The 19,799-nt window shown below is 39.8% G+C and overlaps 1 protein-coding gene across 1 annotated transcript in view; it reads left to right on the forward strand.

The window, feature by feature from the left end:
* Window positions 1–19,265, forward strand: part of radil2a (Ras association and DIL domains 2a) — a 35,715-nt gene extending 16,450 nt beyond the window's left edge. The window contains exons 9-16 of the mRNA XM_008303329.1: window positions 1,754–1,973; window positions 3,285–3,457; window positions 7,197–7,341; window positions 9,924–10,105; window positions 10,227–10,608; window positions 15,098–15,219; window positions 16,056–16,195; window positions 17,411–19,265. Of these exons, the coding sequence (XP_008301551.1) occupies window positions 1,754–1,973; window positions 3,285–3,457; window positions 7,197–7,341; window positions 9,924–10,105; window positions 10,227–10,608; window positions 15,098–15,219; window positions 16,056–16,195; window positions 17,411–17,513 (1,467 nt within the window). The 3' untranslated portion in view covers window positions 17,514–19,265. The remainder of the gene's footprint in view (window positions 1–1,753; window positions 1,974–3,284; window positions 3,458–7,196; window positions 7,342–9,923; window positions 10,106–10,226; window positions 10,609–15,097; window positions 15,220–16,055; window positions 16,196–17,410) is intronic.
* Window positions 19,266–19,799: the final 534 nt, after the last annotated feature.

Consider the following 19,799-nt stretch of genomic DNA (forward strand, 5'->3'; position numbering starts at 1 on the left):
GAACAGTCTGTGCTGTTGTTTTGAATACTCAGACATATTTCTGTTGACTTTTCTGTAAAAATGTCTGCACTGAAAAAATAGCCTCTATAGTGGATGTTATTCAGTCCTATCAATCTTAGTTGAAGGAGTTCTATTCCAGGAAAACTTGTCTGACATTTTTTTCTACCTTTTGGAGGTTTGTTAGTCACAACACTAGCTAATGTTGCAATTTCTCTGTGAATTACACAATGTGTTATTTATATCTGTTTCGTGGTAACTATTTTTTGTGTCAGAGAGAAAGAGAGGATTAGTAGCTATGAGCAGAAGTCTGTTTCCTGCAGAGGAAAAACGACTGTCATCAGAGAAACACCCAAAAGAGGAAAGTAAGGGAGGAGGAGAGAAAGGTCTTTCTGTTAATTTCCTGTGTAAAATGACTGAATGTTCATGATGTACAGACATCGTTTCTTATTCACTTCCTCTTCTAAGGCTATTCATAAATGAAATGTGAACAAAATTGCAGTTGGTTACCTGCAGATTTGCTGTAAACTATCAGCTGACCTGTTGCCTCAGGCATGCAGGGTTATTGTGGAACTCATGGTCTCTTTCAGTTTCTCTGAGGTCATTATCTTAGTCATGGTGTGTGGTAGTGTGTACGTGGACCCACTGGTTGATGTCATACATGTGAAACAATGGAAGAACTATGTCAGAAGAAGGAGTACTGATAATAGCTGACAGCGAGGTGGCATTCAATAAAACAGCTTGCCAGATGATTTTGCACTGTCGGCAGGACTTACTGTTATCTGTCTTTAACATATAATGGACTGAAACTCCTTGTTTCTCTGTCAAACACCATGCAATCTGCATTTTTAAAGCTATAACAAGTAGGTTTTTGAGCCACTGCAAGCTGAAAGTACACCTAAATAGCAACTACAGAGCTTTAAATTGTCCACCTGGAGTCCACAGACTTTCTAGCAACCTGACAAATGTAATGCTGCATTCATTAAATAAATACCAGAGGTGGGAAAGATTCCCAAATTACAGAGAGGGTTGTGTGATGGTTAGAAGTAACTATTACCTGACAACTAGCTTTTTGATAAAACACCCACTCATAATAATGACATGGGCCTTAACATTGTTATATTTACACATCAGAAAATAGTAATTCTAATAACTTCAGGATGACAGCCCTGTGGCAAATGGTAGAATTTAGTGTATTAGTAGCAGAAGAAAAGAAACGTAGTCGCAATATCGATCTAATTTTAGCTAAAATTAGCACACATTAGTGACCATAGGGTACTTACTATCAGTTTTAATCGTCTGAAACGATACAAACTGCAGAGTAACTATAGGATCGTGGTATTCATTTCCCTACGGCTGCCCTTTGTGTTGCGAAACACAAGCTTTTCCTGTACACTCTGTGAATGCCTTCCTCTCTGAGTCATTATGTCATTGTGTTCTGTACACAGCAGCACTTAATGTGGCGACAGAAAGACATTTCTGTGCTACTAACTTTATTGACCTATATTTATATAGAATCAGAAATCACACGATGCAAAGGGAAAGGTGTGTGTCTGTACAACATGTTGTGATTTATGTGCTTCTGAGAGAAGTAACAACCAGTATCAGCCTTACTATTGCTTGATTTCCACGTTGCAATACACTTGGTAGAAGAAGAGGGTATTTTCCACTCTGAAGGTCATATCACCCAGTACTTTGTAAAACATGCAGGGCAACATCAAACAGCCAAGTGAAATGTCATCACCTCTCCCCACAGAGTATGTATTCAGCCCTGCCTGGTCTGCTGGATGGGAATCCATTCTCAGAGAACGGGCAGCTGCGAGTGCCTGATGGGCTCGAAGGCATCCTGGAGGTGCTGAAGGAGGTGCTGAAGCTTCTCACAGCCTTCCAGGTGCATCCGGACATCTCGTTACAACTGTGTGCCTACCTGTTCTTCTTCATCAATGCATCACTGTTCAACGCCCTCATGGAGAGAGGTAAGATCTGAGCTCACTGTCCCACATGAGGAAACCAGTTTTAACTTTTGATTGTAGTTGTGCAAGTGGTGTAGCTCTATCAATGTAGATGTTGGGCTGTTGGTTTGTCAGTTTTTGGACACACAACTTGGATATGCATGGAGACTGCCATTAAATATTTTGCAGGCGTTCATGGTTCCCAGAGGATGAATACTAATGATGCTGTTTGTCGTTTGACTTTTCCTCTCGCCCCACAATAAAATTTGTTCTTTTAGGTGAAATATCTCTATGAATGTTGAATAGATTGTCTTTAACTGTGGCACAGATACCAATTTTCAATTTTCAAATGCTAAACTAACAACTCTCCATTAGCCTCATAGGTACTTTATCTTTAGTAAATCTTATTTTGCCAACAAGCAAATCTGAAAAGACGAACATGGTATATGTAAAACACCAGCATGCCACTTTCAACATGCTGATTAGTCCAGTAGCAAATGTTAGCATAATAACAAGGCAAACTAAGATGAAGGACATTAGCACTGGCACCATGAGCATGTTAGCATGCTGGTTAGGATTTTAGCAAGCTGTTTAGTTATTGAGTGAATGTTAGCATGCTCATAAGTGAATACTAAGTTGGCAAACACAGGAAACGTTACTTCTAATTGTCCAGCATCATAGAGCTGCTACCATGGCTGCAGACTTGTCAGCATCATATCTCTAAATGGATTAAGTGAAGTCTAATGAATGTTACAGTATTGTAGTATTGCATTTAATGTGTGTGCAGTCTCTTATGTATTGGTATTATATGATCAAACCATTGATTGCTTTGCCAATAATCTTTTTTATTTCTTAAACTTGGCCACTGCCCATACAAAAAGCTGCAATAGATTGTTTTACCCCATTTAAAAAAAAAAAACCCATCTCCATTTGAGCATTTTAAATCAAAAGCGTTTAGCGTAAAGAACATTTCAGCCCTCCAAGCTAAAAGTGCTTTTATTTCTACATTTATTGTGCACCTTTACTATTTTTTAGTGTAAAAACTCCTGTTCTTCACTGTACATTTAATTCTCATGTTTATTCTGTATTGTTATGCATATTCATTTATTTTTCCTTTAACCTGTTTTGTTAATTGGGCTTCCATGTACTTAAATGTGATAGACATTTGTGTTTATTGAATGGTCAAAAATAACAGGAAAATGCATTGATTTTTGTCAAATAAGGTAGTGCAGACTCATTATCTTTTTGCATGCAACCCATCGTGCTTAGTGTCAGATGAAGCCCTGATTTTGAAAGAAATGTTTCTGATTAAAGACTGACTAATTGGTTGTTTAGGATCTGTTGCTGGGTTCTACCAGTGGTCCCGAGGTGTGCAGATCCGAGCCAACCTGGACCTGCTGATGGACTGGATCCAGAGCATTGGTCTGGGCGATCTGGCTGTCGAGTTTTTCCAGAAGCTTTCTGCTGCTGTCAATCTGCTGGCCACACCCAAAGAAACCCTCCTGCAGGTCAGAGGACATCCGTTTCTCCTTTCCTGTTTGTCTTACTGCAGGCGGGTGTAGCCCCCCGACAGCAGAGTCACGTTTACGTCAGCCTGAATGTTTTTATTGTCTTAAAGGTGTCACTACGACTGATCTACTTTTATGTGTTTATGTATTCGGTGCAAAAGTTTCCATCTTTGGGGAATCTGAACTTCACTTAACCTCTACCACTGCAGCAATGTGAAACTTTTCTCCAGCTTCTTACTGTTCCCAAGCATTGTGACTTATAATGCCATAAAGGCTGAGCAGTGTATTGTCTGTGGAGGCCTGGTATTGGTTTATGGTTATAGTACCCTTGAGAATAGATACACATAAGCTCCCATGCTACCATTCACACTGATTAGATATGAGGAAACAACCTGCAAGAACAGAGCAAGTAAATACACTAAAAGATCAGGTCATGAGATCATGGTGCCAGTGAAGGTGTGGCCATCACTTGACATCATATGGACCTGAGTACATCCTGTTAGCCAGGCTAATGTGTAATATATTATCACCTCAGATCCTGTTTATTCTTGGATGGTATGTTAATGTTCAAAGACAAAGAGAGGCATTCACATGAAGGCATCTTAAAGGCTCTCACTGTTCAGGAACAGCACACTGCATCACTCAGACAACACTGTACACAAGAGAACAACCAGTTTATATTTGCTTCTACTTGTGTTCGGTGTTTGCTGTGCTGCAGTAGCTTGCCAACTTAACACTTAATCCCTCCCTAAGAGCACTGTTCTCTTAGTTACCCATTCAGATCTTGTTTACTCTGTGTACCACAGAAGGAAGCTGAGCTCCCACTTGGCTTGTTATTAAACACTGAGTCATGAAAGGAAACCTGCAAATAAAATTACCCAGGTATGACATAATGAGTACAAACTTATGTAAAAGGTCGTTCAGCCCTACAGAACGACAAACCTTTTCCTGATTCACAGGTTTGTGGCGCCTGGAAAGTTGATGGTATGGAACGTGCTGAATGTTTTTGTGATGGAGTCACCATGTGCTACTGTTGTTTGTTTGCTGTTGTTAGAAATAGAAAAACTAAAAATACAAAAGTTCACTTATATGTAGTCCATGTAACCCCATGACTTTATAAGTATTTTACATGCAATGTGACTCAGATTGAGGCTTATTTGTGATACTTTGTCAGCTTGACAAGATGAATGGGTTTAGGGTAATGTGTTTGTTTAACAGTTCGTTAATGTGGGACATAACTCAGTGAGGGATTACTGTAAATCAAAGGGACGGTACTTAAGGACAGAAAGGCAGTTTAAATAAGTCCGGATTGAGGGGAGGGTGGATTACCAGTTTATATTTATGCCTTCTTGAGCAGCCTGAGGCCACAGGACTTTCCAGGAATGTCTTTAAACGTCTTCAGTGATATAGAAAAGTAGTTTCCAACTGTTTTATAGTTAATGTTGTGTCCCATCAGCAGGACGGTTTCATCTGCACCACTCAAATGTTCTTTTTAATGATGGATAATACACCAGATGTTCACTTAGGGGTTAAGCTATTTCAATCATAATCACTGTTTGCAAAAAAGTAAATTAAAAAAAATAACTTTGAAAATTTAGCCATTACTTTAACTCATTAGATTATATATCAGTTAGCTACATTAGCTAAAATTAGTTACAGCAACCAACAATTTTAGCCAACTGCTTTCAGTTAACCGACTATTTAAACTGTTAATCCATTACCTAAGCTGCATTAGCATTTTCACACATTTTTCTGTTTCTTGTTTTCGAACATTTACTCTTATCTGTCATTAGCTTTTTCAACTTCCTATGCACACTTTTAGCAGTTACGACTATTTACTAATTACTCAAACAACAATTTCAATTGCGTATCCATTACTTTAGCTAAGTGGTTCAACTCTTAAATCCATATTTTCAATCATTTCCCCCTGTTTAATTCCACTACTGGTAGCCATCTTTTTAAGCTGTTTGCTAACTACTCAAACTAACAATTTCAGCTGCATATCCATGACTTTAGCTAACAGTTTAACATTGGTATCTCTTGCTATACCCGTTTCAAACATGAATTTATTACTTTTGACAGTGTTCAGTTATCCTTGCTCATCTTTTACTGGTAGCTAGCTCTTAATCAAATTTTTATACACACGTTTAGCTTTTTAAAGTGTTTACCAATTGCTGTAGCTCACCATTTCAGCTGTATATCTATTACAACTTCTTTTATTTCCTATATGTCGAAACTGTTATCCCCTAGTTTTAGCTAAATATTTGAACATGTTTGGTCACTTGCTAACTAGTAAATTTTATACATTTATTTAGGTGAGTTGAATGAATTGGTTTATTTTGGTTCGGAATAACTCGTAGAGAAGAAGGTTTTTATGATTGTTGGAGGTAAACACAGCTAATTTAAACTTGAGATGATCCTTGTCTACATCAGTGGAGAAGCCTGTACATGGAGGAACTGGGTTAAGTATGAGGCCTAGTTTTACACTCAGTTTGACACCTGTTTTCACTGTATGACTCGCAGTCGCAGCACCAGCCCACCCGTGGCACAGCTGTTGAGGGCTCTGTCTCGTCTGCTTGTGGGATTGGATGGTTGCTAAGAAGCTGCTGCTTTTATGCATCCCTCCCCTGGCATGAGGTCACTTTGTGGCTGCTACAAAACAGCACACACCCTCGTCAGATTTTTACTTTTCCATCTGTAGTTCTGGGCTTTTAAGAACTGAAGTGGCTCGCTGGCACAGTTGTAAATTACACCAGAGGGATGTGGCGTCGCTTGTTTAGCCAGCAGTTTGGAGAACACAACATCTGTTGAGTTATTTTGGGAAAATATAGCTGCCGAACATTAAGTCTCAGACATAACAGAGACATTTTTAAGTTTCAGTTGTTTATAAGCAGAATTTAAACTTCAGCTTCTGTTGAGCTCAGTATGGCGTCTGTGTTGTAAAAGCAGGGCAACAACATTTAGCTTATGGTTTCTATTGTGGCCTCAGCGTGTCTAGGCAAAGTCTTACTTCCACCAATTCAACTGGGAACAGACTGAATGAACTATGTAATGTGTCTCTCACAATAATCACATGAGTGGTGCTGGCAAGTGACTCACCTGCTTCTATAGTCATCAAAAGATCAAACATTGTCTTTCTCAAGTGTGGATGAGTGAGAGCGGCAGCGAGGCAGTAATCATATTTCATGATAAGGATTTTCACGGCGACCTGAGAGGCTGAGCCGAGAGCTAATGAAAAGTTTGCACTTCTCACGCTGCACAAAACAAGCAGGACGTGTTAATTAGTTTTACTTTAATGAAACCCAGCTCTCACCTTTTATTGGAGTGCAGAGTAAACACACGAAAAGCTGCAGTGAGATCAGAGTGACACTTAAAGTGCTACTGTATTCACCAGCATTACATTCAGACTGAGAAATATTTTCCCATGAGGCTTGGTTACCACATCTGGCCCTGGGGTGAAGGGAACAAAAACTGCTTATACATCATGTAATTGGTTTAAAATACTTTTCATGCAAATGAGAGAGTAGCAGTGACTGTTTGCTGAAAACGAGCATGATGGGAAAATAGTTGTTTCTGCCACACTGTCATTCTCACAAAGACTACAAAGAGCTTTTGTGGCTCTTTCTTCAGTGGAGTGCTTTTACTATCCTCCATTTTAAGATTATAAATGGGTTCAGAATGAGTTTGCTGCATGTTTTTCAATGTTATGTGTTTTCTTTGTTGTTTTATGTTCATCCAGGCGTCCTGGGCTTCTCTCAGGACTGAGTTTGCTGCTCTGAAACCTGCCCAGCTTCACCACATGCTGAGGGAGTACAGCTCTGGAAAGGCCTGCCCTGCCGGATGGAACCCATCAGTGGATGATGCAGAGGACGCTGTCAGGACGGGTGAGTGACAGAGGAACAGACATGACAGAGATGTATGAACACACTATAGTAGCTGTAGATAACAATATAAAGATGGAGAAAGAAAGTAGTGACACGGACAGTACAAACAATAAAACAGTAATTAGTAGGATGGGAAATTAATCAGAATAATTTAGAATAATTATTAATTCAGCAAATTCTGGCTAAAATAGCTACTCAAATGTTTTATTATATTTGCTACAAACACTTGAAAGATGTCATGTTGCATTCTGATAAACTGTGAAGGTATTTTCTTTACATTTCATAGGGAAAGTAATTGGATGGATTATCAATTATGAAAGCTTAGGATATCTCAAGGCTTTTCTGTCTATCCCGGATTCACTGTCCAAGGTTCAAATAAGTCACCTGTGAGATTCTTGCAGGCCTGAGGAACAATAGGGGGCATTTAGCTGGCCTAGCTAGATAGATAGTTAGCTTAAGCTAGCTTTGCAACTGTGTAGCCCAGCGTTTTTAATGGTGATGTGGCAGAGAAATGTACAACTGTCAACTCCCCCTCTGAGACAACACAGATGTTCTTTGGTTTTGAAAATCACCCCAAGGGTATGATTAATCTGACATTCAGCTGATGCAAAGTGCTCCACAAGTGTTTCACTCGCTTGTAACTTGGCTGCAAAATACATTTACATGCCCTTTTTTTCTTGTTTCTTGTTATCTCTTGTTTTTGTTAATGCATTAAACATCCACATATATTTTTTTTATATGTTTTATGTAGGATTTGTATACAGTCTATGGTTTTACCCCATGATGACTGTGACAATTCTCTGCAAATATGCTGATAATAACTAAAAATGAGCATGTAAAGCAAATATGTTTTTAAATTTTTTGTAGTCAGGTTTCCTCTATCCACACAATGGTCTCACCATTTTCCCCCCTTACCTGTTTGCATACCATCATAAAAATATAACCTGGAATTTGTCAGAATTTGTTTTTGCACATTTCTGAATGTTATAAAAGATAGGTGGCAGATTGTTTAAACACTCAGCAATTCAGTGTCCATTAAAATGGATTATGAAATGACCGTTTGCCCAATATCATGAGACTAAAAGCATTTTCTCAGCTGTTCTTTCCACAAGATGACTTTTTGTTTACAGTAAACTGCAGTAACCAGACTCCAGTAAGAATCAGAACAACCTATTGTGTAGCTTACATGTTAGAACTTGACAGCAGGCATGCATGACTGCGTAAGACTTCATGATAAATAACAGACAACGCGGCAAGTTTAATTACTTGATCAAACAAGAGAGCTGAACTATGCTCAGAAACTCTGTCGAAAGCTCAGTGTTGCTTAAACATCAGCTGCGGATCAGCCCGTGCTGCTCCATTTAATGCGCTCCTGTTTTTTATTATATTCATTACACTCTCAGTTGTTTGTCATTAAGTCGTGTACAGTTAAATGAGCTTGTCTCCTTTCATGTTACGTTGTCTGTTAGAAATTACACAGTTTTGCAGACTTGGACCACAACATGTTCAGAGACCCAAAGTCGCCAGTAATAAATAAAATTAATTAGACATTATACCATGAGGACAAACATGAATAAACTGTAGCTAAATATTGAGCAAAATAAAGTGTAATAATTTAAACTCAATTCATTACTATAAAATGTTAGATTATTCTTACTGTAGTTTATATATAAATTTTATTAGAGTTGTTTGCTTTATTTCATTACAAAAATTTTGTTTTATCATGGCATTTTCCCAAGGCGCCACTGCAAAAAAGTTTATGCACACAATAAAGGATCAAAACTTGAGGTCTGCTGCCATTGGTGTGTAAATGTGTGTAGAAAAGCGCCATATAAGTGCAGACACGTTACCATTCATCAAGCTGGTGTTGACTCATATCAAGGATGAATACATTTTGTCACAAAGTATGACAGCTGTTGTGACAGAGTGCCAGATTATCCCAACTCCTCTCGTCCTGGACTAATTTTGTGTACTCACATCCTTTTGATTGTGTTTCTGATGTTTCTGTGCAACATAAAGCACTCGCAGGTCGGCGATATCTCCATACTGTGATACAGCCGGAGTGTGCAGCATGTTCTCGGTTCCACTGTTAACATCAGTGTAGATGCTCACAACTTTAAATTTATCATCATATTTGGTGGTGCCCTTAATGGGCTCTGGAGGCCATTTGGGAAAAGCTCAGTTTATTGGGGAGAAAGACGCCACTTCAGTCTAAACGAAGAGCTGAAACAGACACAAAGAGTCAGTTTTACCTGGCTGAATGTGGACGTATTCCTCCGGAGTAATCCTGTCCTGTCAGTCTGTCTCCACCAATCAGCGTCAGTCCACAGCTTCTTCTCCCAGTGGTCACCTATGTTCACCTCTTCGTTCATTCGGATTGATTGCACCCTGCTGGGTGAAACACCAGCGCCTGTTCTGGTCTGCAGCACAAGTCCTGCACTTTATTTACTGCTCTTAATGAAGTGTTAACCCACATGCAGCAGCTTTACTTAAACTGACAGCATCGAATTTCATGAGAAGACTGTAACAAAGGTCAGGTTGTTTGCGATGCATGATAACAGACATCTTCCGTCTCCCTGCAGCCGACATCCTGGAGAGCTTCGACAACCACCCGCCGCTCATCCTGCCCAGCAGCACGTTTCACCTGGAGCTGGGTAAACCTATCGTGGAGCCGGCTCTGTTTGAGCAGCTTGGTCGTCTACAAGAGTTCATTCGCCGGCTGCCCCACAGTGAAACCCAAACCCGAGCCGATGTGGAGGAACAGGTAACGAGCTCTCTGACCCCACGGCTTAACAACATAACACAAAGCCAGAGGCAGTCGGGAACTAAAACACTTTGATGTTTCTACATCTGCTATTGATTAACTTTATATTTCCCAAACTCAGGCTCTCAGCGGGACGACAACAGACAGCCAGTCTGCGACCTCGCCCTCTGTCAGAGTCTTCCAAGATCCTGCCCATCAGGTGGTCTCTGACCCAGCTACCTGTCCCACCCCTGAGGCAGACTTGCGCCACTGTGCATCCCCTACAGAACCAGCTCAGGCCAGGGGATCTCATGGGGACCTGAGTAGCTGTGAGGCAGTCCTGACCCAGAAGCTGAAGAGCCTGGAGCTGCAGAACACCCTCCCAGGACAGGCTGACATGGGCTACCATAAGAGCCTGGCGCTGGACCCGTCCTGCCTGCTCACGCCACCCAACACCCCACAAGGTATGGAGCTGGCTGAGCTGGAGGCTGACCTGCAGGAGGGTGCCCGCCAGCTAAAGAAAGGTAACGGAAGGCAAAAGTTGGACTAAAGATCTGCACTAAAGTATTTCAATCCTTTCTCTTTCTCCTTTCTCTCAGGTGTTGTCAAGTAAATAAAGAGCATAGCAAACAATGTACAGTATGTACATATGCATACATTCATTGTACATAGTGTATGGTGCAGGAGGTGTGCAGAAAATAGAACTACTGAAAGGCCACAGAAGTCTACCTCTATCTTGAAGTCACTGACTGATTTAGCTGCTGCCCTATCTTAATGAGACGAGTCACGCGCAGTCTGAGTCCAGTCATTAGGCCGAGTCATTTACATGCCTGCCTCCATACCAGCATCCCCAGGATACTTTCTCAGTTGCCACTGCTGGCTAGTTTTTGCCTTTGGTAAAGGCTCTGGTCTGTCACGTGTTCCTATTTTCGGCACAATCTCTGCCTCACTCGTGAGATAATGTATTCTTCAGGCTGGACCAGTCAGAGAGCAGTTGGTTCTGGCAATGTTGGTTGATCAGAACAAGCAGCTTGAAAATGTCACTTAACCTAAATTCGTTCATCGAACCGATACCGATACATTTGTCATTTTTGTTTGGCTGTTGGTTGGATATAACAAGGACATTCTGGGAACTTAACAGGATATGAGATCTCACTACTTAATATCTAAAACAGTTAATGGATTAATTGACAAAAACATCCCCACATTAATCAATAATGAAATTTTCCTGGTCAGGTTCAACATATATTCTTTCTGTGGCTTCAGAGATGCTTCAGAGTGGTCTTTTTAAAGCCACACAAACAGCTGAAAGACATTAACTGAAACCTGACAACAGCAGATGATAATGGCGAGTGAGAGTGTGAAACAAAGAGCAAACCACACAGCCGTCACACATGATGACAAACCGGCAGCATTTGAAAGGCCCATTCACGGCTTCACTTACACACAGCAGGTTTTGATTCAAATGACACACAGCTCTGCCACTTCAGCTCCGACCTCGTCCCCTGTTACTAACGTCTAGAATGAGGTCACCGGCGCTCATTCCTCCCAAAACCTCATTTACCTTCTATGGCTGCCTGAATCTATTAAGGAAAGTATTTAGTGACTTGACCTTGTGCACCGGCTGCATATTTGTCCCCCCCGGTTCCAGGTCCACATAAAGGTACCCAGACATAAAAGACGTGGAGCGCCTCCTCCCTTCATCTTTTACTGACTCTGGCGGTCAGGAATTTCAAGTGGAAGGCTACGCAGGGTGGGTTCACTGTGCAAAGGAAAGAGTGCTTCCTCTCCCACCCTTATTGTTTATGGACGCCTCCATCATGAGGTCATGTGTAGGAGTAAGAGGGAGTCACTGAGAACATTAACCACTCGAAACTGAAATCTGGATGTTCCATGTTTTGTTTTGTTTTTTCAGGCAGTATAAAACTGAAATGATGCTGCTGGCTGCATAATTATCTATTTTTATACCACTTTTGGAAATATTCGATGAAGCTGCACTGTATGTAAGCTTCAGGCATCAGGATGAGGGTTTCCACCCACAGACATAACGTATGACAGAGATGAAGCCAAAATGTCTCGCCCTGTGGCAGCTACTGGCAGAATAGATCATGAAGTCCACCACCTCTATGTTAGTGGATTGGAATTATAATAATAATAATAATAATAGTAATAATAATAATAATAATAATAATATCGAAAACCAAAATGTCTATTATGCTTGAGTTTTTTTTTCTTTTTTACTAATTTCTTATCCTTTTGACACTGGTGAGTTTCAACTGGCTAAAACCTCTTTTCCTCTATGCAGGATAAACCATCATACATTACCCAATGATATGAATCACAACTCTGGAACAAAAATTACAACACCAACACTGTTAATCTCAGCCAATAAATCGCAAAGACTAACATGAGCTTCATCAAACTGACTTATTTTGACCAAATAAAAACAGAAGTCACAGCAAAGCGAGCAGACTGATGGCTTATTTACAAAAAAAGACTTCAACATTTGGATTCAGGAAAGTGGTCCAGACACTCTCAGATCTGAATCAGACCTTCAGAAACACTCCTGGTCACATGTGCTCGAGGTTGAACCTGTGTTAATGCGCTCCCTAACAGACCCCCCAGTGTGCTCCTGCAGAAGCACTTTAAGCTGCAGGATTTCGTTGGTCTTAATCAGCTGTCTTTACTCTCATTGGCTACTTGTTGCTTTGTGTTTTCTCTCTTAATGCTTTTATCAAAAGTAATTTGCTTAAATGCTTTGAGGATTACACTGAAGCGAAGCCATCTGGCACACTCTCTGTCTCCATATATGTCCTTTACGCAGGTAATTCCATAGTGTAATCTGCATGATTTATCCTATTATATACAAGTGCAACAGACAGTTTATCAGCAACTATTTTGATGATCTGTTTTTCCAAGACTAAACGTCAAATATTTGATGGATTTGCGACTTTCCTTTTGTAACAATTTCTTAATTAGATATTTTTTAGTTTAGGACCGTCACTTTTTGCTCTGAGATGCTGGAATGGGTATTTTCAGGTAACATGTTATGTTTTATAGCCTAAACTACGAACATATTCATCAGGAAAATAATCAGCACATCAATGAATAATCATGTTTTGCACTTGTAGCAATGTGACTCTCAATCTGAAACGTTTTCTTCTAACATTTTTTGTTAAAGGAAGTTAAACCACTATAAATTAAGACCATAAAAATGTAATAAATTCTCCCAAAAAGCAGTAAATGATCATTTTTAAAGTTGCTTGCTAAACTAGGGCTAAAACTGACAGTTGTTTATATTATCATTTAATCTGCTGGTTGTTTATTCAGTTCATTGGGTAAATATTTCAGTTAGAAAACTGAAAAAAAAAAATGGTGAAACATGTTAATTCAAATAAATAAATGTCATATTTTGTTTGACCAATAGTCCAAAACCTGGTGATATTCTGTATAGTTTAAAGTAATACAAGGAACGGTATCAAGTTCTCACATTTCAAAAGCTAAACACATCTAATAATTCACTTTTTTTTCCACAAACAGCACAAAGACTGACTGAATGATGTAATTGCTTGTATTTTATTAATTTGTACAGCATATGTAAAGTCAGTACACTCTCACACTCAGTCAGGACATTCATTTTTGAGAGATAGAAAAGTTGTATTCAGATTTTTTTTTAATTCTCTTTAGAAATCTGGGGATGGTTCAGTCACACTGAGTTGTCATTCTGAAGAGAGTTTAGTCCAAATTTACAGCAAGAGGGGAAGTTTTCAATGTTCCTAATGTTTCATAAACAAACACTGAAGATCATGTTTACATCATGGATGGATGAAGTTAGTGAGAGTTTTGGAAATGTCCTGTTCCCTACATGTCGTTGGGAGCTCTGTACCATTATCCCACCACGGCGACCCGAACCTCGACCTCCACTACATCTACCTCTGTGGTTCTGGCCGGCGACTGATGTTATTTTCAAAGTTTGGTAATCCTTTAATCTGGCCAGAGGAGTTACAGAGAGGTGGTGATGTCAGGAGAGAAAAGAGCAGTGGCCGATCCGTCATGGGAATTTACAGCTGGGTTGTTGCATGGAATCTTAATCGGCAGCGGCATTGTTCGGGGCAGGTCCTGCGTGGGGGGCAGACAGGCTGCATGTCGGGAAAAGGCGGAGGGGATCCGCTGGGTGGTGGTGGGGGGCTGGAGGTGCAGGGCTGGGAACAGGTCTGTTGGGGAAGGCTACTGTTGCTGTTGTTGTGACAGAACAACCCTCATGAGGCAGAGGAAGACTACAGGACCATGTTAGAGCACCGCAACATGCTAACCTGCACTTGGTCCATTTACCCAGAAGACAATGGAAGACTGGAACTCAATTCATTTACAGGAGTGCAGATGTAACCCAGCTGAGAACCTAAAAACAATCTCATATAATATTGCATTCAAGTCATAAATTCCTGCTCCTCATTCAGCTCCTGCTGATCGGTGTAACAACTGCTAAGCTCCCAATCTTTAGAAGAAGAAGCCAAAATCTACGTCACCTACACGACACGTTTCTGAACCTTTTCTGAGCTTTACCTGGACTCTTTAGAACTGACTGGCAGCCATTTCAACATGAGAAAATTGGAAACAGTGAATTAAGACAAGCATTTTTTTCCCCTGAAAAACAAAATAAGATCTACTGATAAATCAGTAATTAAAATAGTTCTTTGTTGGTGTCAAGGCTGTGTAAGTAATTAATTTATTTATATAGCACCTTTTAAGGAAGGAAAAGTGACAAAGAGCTTCGCATTTAAAGCACCAAACTAACAACAAAGCAGAAATAACATCAACATAAACAACATAATTGTCTATTTGTCTGCAAAAGTGTTATTTTGTGTTTCCAAAAATTGATATATTGACTCTGTGGGTCACTTCTAACTGACCTCGGAGGTTTCTTTTAAACTGTCAGTGGTTTATTTCTGGCATTTATCATGTTGATGCACAAAGACTAAATCTGTTGGTATGTTTCTCTCTGTGTTTGTTCAGCCAGTGGAAGTGCTGAGAGGAAGACGGTAAATGTGGAAACAGAAGAAGACAGAGAGGAAGTGTTCACAGTGGAGCTTCACAGAGGACCTCATGGTCTTGGACTGGCGCTCGTAGATGGAATGGTATGACGACACACTGATTTAGCAGCAAGTATTTAGTGCATCAGTAGCATAAAATGAAACGAAAAACAAGCTCCTACGTGTGTTAATCTGGACATAGAAAAAAAAAAGCTTGTGTAGCTCCTGAGGTCCCATGACAAACACTAATCAGATCAGACTGTGAACTGCAGGGGTTTCACCTCAACTGGCACATTTAATCACACTAAATGTTCCTAATGACTTCCACAGTTCGATCTCATGGACGAGAGCTAATGTGGTTCAGTGATACTTGTATTTTAATACAGCTCATTAGTTAACATTACGGTTGACAGTGGAAATAATAGTAGTGTGGAACAGAGCAACTTTCAGATAATGTCTGAACACAGATATTTGCTCTCTAATGTGGAACTGAAGCAGCTCGTTGATTAGCTGATCAGATGAATGATCAAAAGTGCTAAAACTTCACTGGTTCCAGCCTCTTCAATGGGAAGAGTTTTCTCAGCTGTCTGTGATTGTAAGCTGAATTTTTTGTGGTCTTTTGGTGGACACAAGTTCCAAAACGAGAACAACAAAGTCTAATAGGAATGTCATATTATTCAGTCACCAAACTGACTACAGCTCCTCCTTCAGGAAGCTTCTTCAGTTAATTTTATATTAAAGCATCCACCACGTGCAGAGATATTTGACTCTGAGCCTAAAATCTAAACCTGCTGATGGCATTACAGGTAAAGAATCAGTCATCTGGGAATGTGTGTACAAAATAGTTGTTGAAATACTTCAGTCTTAGTGACATTTCAGCTCTAGAATCCCTTCATAGCGCTCAATAATCCGATTTTTTGTCATGTTTTATCTTTATGTAGAAAACGCCGCTGAGAATGAGTGGCATTTATGTGAAGTCAGTGGTTCCCGACTCTCCGGCTGCCAAGTGTCAGAAACTGAGAACAGGTGATCGCATCCTGGCTGTGAACGGCATCAGCCTGGTTGGGATGGAATATAACACGTGAGTATTAAAGTACACCAACTCTGCTGATAGCAGTCTGGAGTGTATTTAGGAAGAAATTCACAATAAAAAAATAAAAAATCAGTCCAAGTGGAGCAAAAATCCTCAGAGTGATGTTTTTTTATTTTTACTTTTAAGAGTAGTGATTTAGAAAATAAGCAATATTAAGAAGAGCCATGAAGGAGCAGAAGTAAAGAGATTATCACAAACTACTTGTTCTGTTTTTTAGGGACCATGCCAAATATTGTACATGTCTTTTACCAGAATTAGCTTAAATTCACTTTTCTTTTTAGAAAGATGCGTTTTTTTGTGCAACTCCTCGTCTCATAGAATCTCTACGACAAAGGTGGAGAGCACAAAGTTAGCAAGACCCATAGAGACAAAATAGACGCATTAATTTAAAGACCCAAACATCAATAAATCTGCTTGAAAAATCATAGAAAAAGAGAGTTTACATTTTCAAGCTTCCTTTTATCCCGCAGTAATCAAATGATAGTTGTTTGTACATCTACATTCAAACAGGAGCTGCTGGTATCTAATTTGGCTACTTTTAATTTCACCAATTTGACAAAACGTGAACAAATACTTGCTAAAAACAGGGTTGAAAAGAACACAGCAGGATTTACTGGTGCTGTCATTACAACAGGACATTAATCAGCTTATGGGATGTGGCTCTGCTGATAGTGTTAATGTCTCCATATGTTGGTGTTCACATGTTTCCATCAGATTAGCAAAAGTATTTTTCATTTCCTCTATTTTCACACAAAAGTCAGATTTTACTGATAAAATCTGGTAGAAGGAAGGTGATTCACTTCACTCAGACAGGATTACATTCAGATTTCAGCTGTGTAAACTACTAATAATGCATCATTTTACATGTTAATGGTTGAAGCCATAAAGTTTCTCTGTCATTGATTGATTCACTGACAAATATTATGAAATTTATGCTATTTATTGATGTTGTTGTCAAATTTCTGCATAAAAAGCCCACATAACTTAGTCCCCTTTGATATTATTTAAGCATTTCTTTTGTTTTCTTTTCAAATGTTAAGATTTTAAATGAGAAAATGTCAGGAAACTTCAACACAGTGTCTTGATTCGTGAGTGTAAAACATCAACTGTCCTTGTCTAAGACTCAAGTGCCGCTAACTTCTTAGACACTCAGCAAATAGAGGCCTGATCTCACAGCTTATTGTCTGTGTGTTTTCATTTCAGGGGGAGAGAGCTGATTCGATCATCAGGAGACTCTCTCAGGCTGCTGGTCGCCAAGATCGACGCAAAAACAAGCGTCAAGGCCTCGGCTACGACTAAATGCTGAAGGAAGAGCGCTGGTGGACGATCAAGTGCAATTGGGAATACTGGAGGACGTGAGGTTCATCCTTCCTGCTGCATCCAAAGTCAGTATTTCTCACAGGATGGATTCCCCAACCAAAGGAAAACACACTTCCTGCTTTTTATTTCTCACTCGTTGTGGAATGGAGCTTCGTGCGCAAAGAGCGTCGCGACAATCAACCAAAGACTCTGCGATCTCACACCAAACTCAGACTGTGGGCGTTTCGTTGGCAGACGGAAGGCGAAGTTTTAAAAAGCTCATTTTTGCTGTCCCAGCCTCTTTCTGGCCTATAAACAAACTCTGCTCGGTTCTCGTGGGGAAAGTAGGCGTCTGTGGCGATTTGCAGTTGAGACACATCTATCTGAATGTCTGACTACACGGGAGCATCTGCGGGATGGTGCACGTCTGGATTCAACTGGAATTATTTTGAAATTCATTTTTAAATTATGCTTATTTCTACTGTGAAACTGTACATTTTACACTTCAAAATCAAACATCTTAGCTGGTCATTTAGTCTGTTGAGGAGTCATTAAGGTTAAAAACTCTGCCTGCGGGCATCAGGATGGAATGATTTCATCTGTTTCAGATATGTTCGTCAGTATTCTTACTTTTGAACGAGAAACTTACCAAAACAGGAAACTCAATATGATTTTCAGTGAGTTGTAGCAGCTGGTCATTTTCATTGTGGCCTTCAAAGCGTCACAGATCTTTACACTGTAAAATGTCCTCTTGTCTTCGTGCAGGAATGACTGTAATCAGGGTTCTCAAGGCCGCTGTTCTCCTTATCCTGCTGCCTCGGATCTCTTACTATGCAAAAAGACTGGACAAAATCTGCACCTGAGTATGCTGCAAGTGAACCGTCATTTGAATTTCTAGCATTTAATTCATTTTTCAACACACACACACACACAAAAAAACCTAAGTAAGTGTTGCCTAAAGCCTCAGATAACTAATATATATATATATAATATCATCTGAGTGCTTTTCCAGTTGTTTGTGCAAATCAGCAAATATTACGTTTACTATAACATAAGATGAATATGTAACAAATGTTCACATATTCACATACGTTTGGTGGCATTTTTGTTTGAAAATGACACAAAATCCTGTATTTTCTTAAGTCAGTTACTCATCTCTGTGTTGCTGCTATATTACAGCTAACAGGCTACATTACAGTTTGTGTCCTTGCTGATGTGTCTGAGTCCTGCCCCTCGTACCCATGACTAAAACTAATCCTTTGCGAAGAATAAATGCTGGAAAGCTTAAGCATTATATCTTTAAACTCCTCAGCTTCAAATCCCTTTGAAAACCCACTTCAATAATAAAAGCAAACATATGCTAAACAGCTAAAACAACTCACTTTATTGTAGTTTAGATCAATATATTCTACTGTACATATGAAAATATGAAGAACAATGTTTGTTATAATGTTCAGCTTTTTCTGCTTCACTCTGTCGACTCTTCACACATATAATACACTAATGCTGTATGTACTGCAGGTTTAATGGATGAAAGATTCCCAAATTATAAAGCTGCTCATCAATAAGCAGCTGATTTAAAAAATAAAAACAAATATCAGGAGATTCTTGTATGTCCAACAAATTCCGATCACCTGAAGTCTGTTTATGTTTTCCTCCTTTGTGTAAACAGTGTTAAAGTTCACTCAAAGTATTCTGTTTTGTAATATTTATATTTCGCAGTATTTTATGGAATAAATATTATTTTTGACTTTGAAAACTTGTCTCCTCCTGTTAACAGCATCAGGGTTCGGACTGAAGTACATTTGCAGCTGGGATCTAAAAGCTGTTCTGGGTGGAGCAGCAGGGAAGCTGCTGGGTGTGTCGGCTGCATGGCACGCTTTAGCGGCCGCTGTTTATAGCCGCTCTGTGGTTTCCACTAGCCAGGCACTTTCCACTGTCTCCAGCATGGCACAGTTCAGCCTCTGTGGCCCCCCTGAGGCCCTGATTAAAAGCACTGCTTTATGCTGGTGTAAAGATTTGCACACTCTGACTTCAATTACATCCCTGAGTGTGTAATTAGAGTGTAAACAGGCCATAAGGTGCTGAGTGTGAAGCTCCCTGCAGCTTTCTGACATAAATCCACCTTTAAGACCTGTAAGTATTCCTGATGGCTCACTGTAGTGTCTTTATGTTGAAGCTGTGCCGTGTTCAGTCGTGGAGAAATGTGTTGAAGAAGAGTTACATGTAGAACTTCATATGTTCGAATATCACAGCCTTCATCAGAGCAAGAAAGTTGAGGTAATCTATCCTA

The sequence above is a fragment of the Stegastes partitus genome, unplaced genomic scaffold (genome assembly GCF_000690725.1).
Source record: "Stegastes partitus isolate 25-593 unplaced genomic scaffold, Stegastes_partitus-1.0.2 Scaffold1982, whole genome shotgun sequence".
In the NCBI taxonomy this organism is placed as follows: Eukaryota; Metazoa; Chordata; class Actinopteri; family Pomacentridae; genus Stegastes; species Stegastes partitus.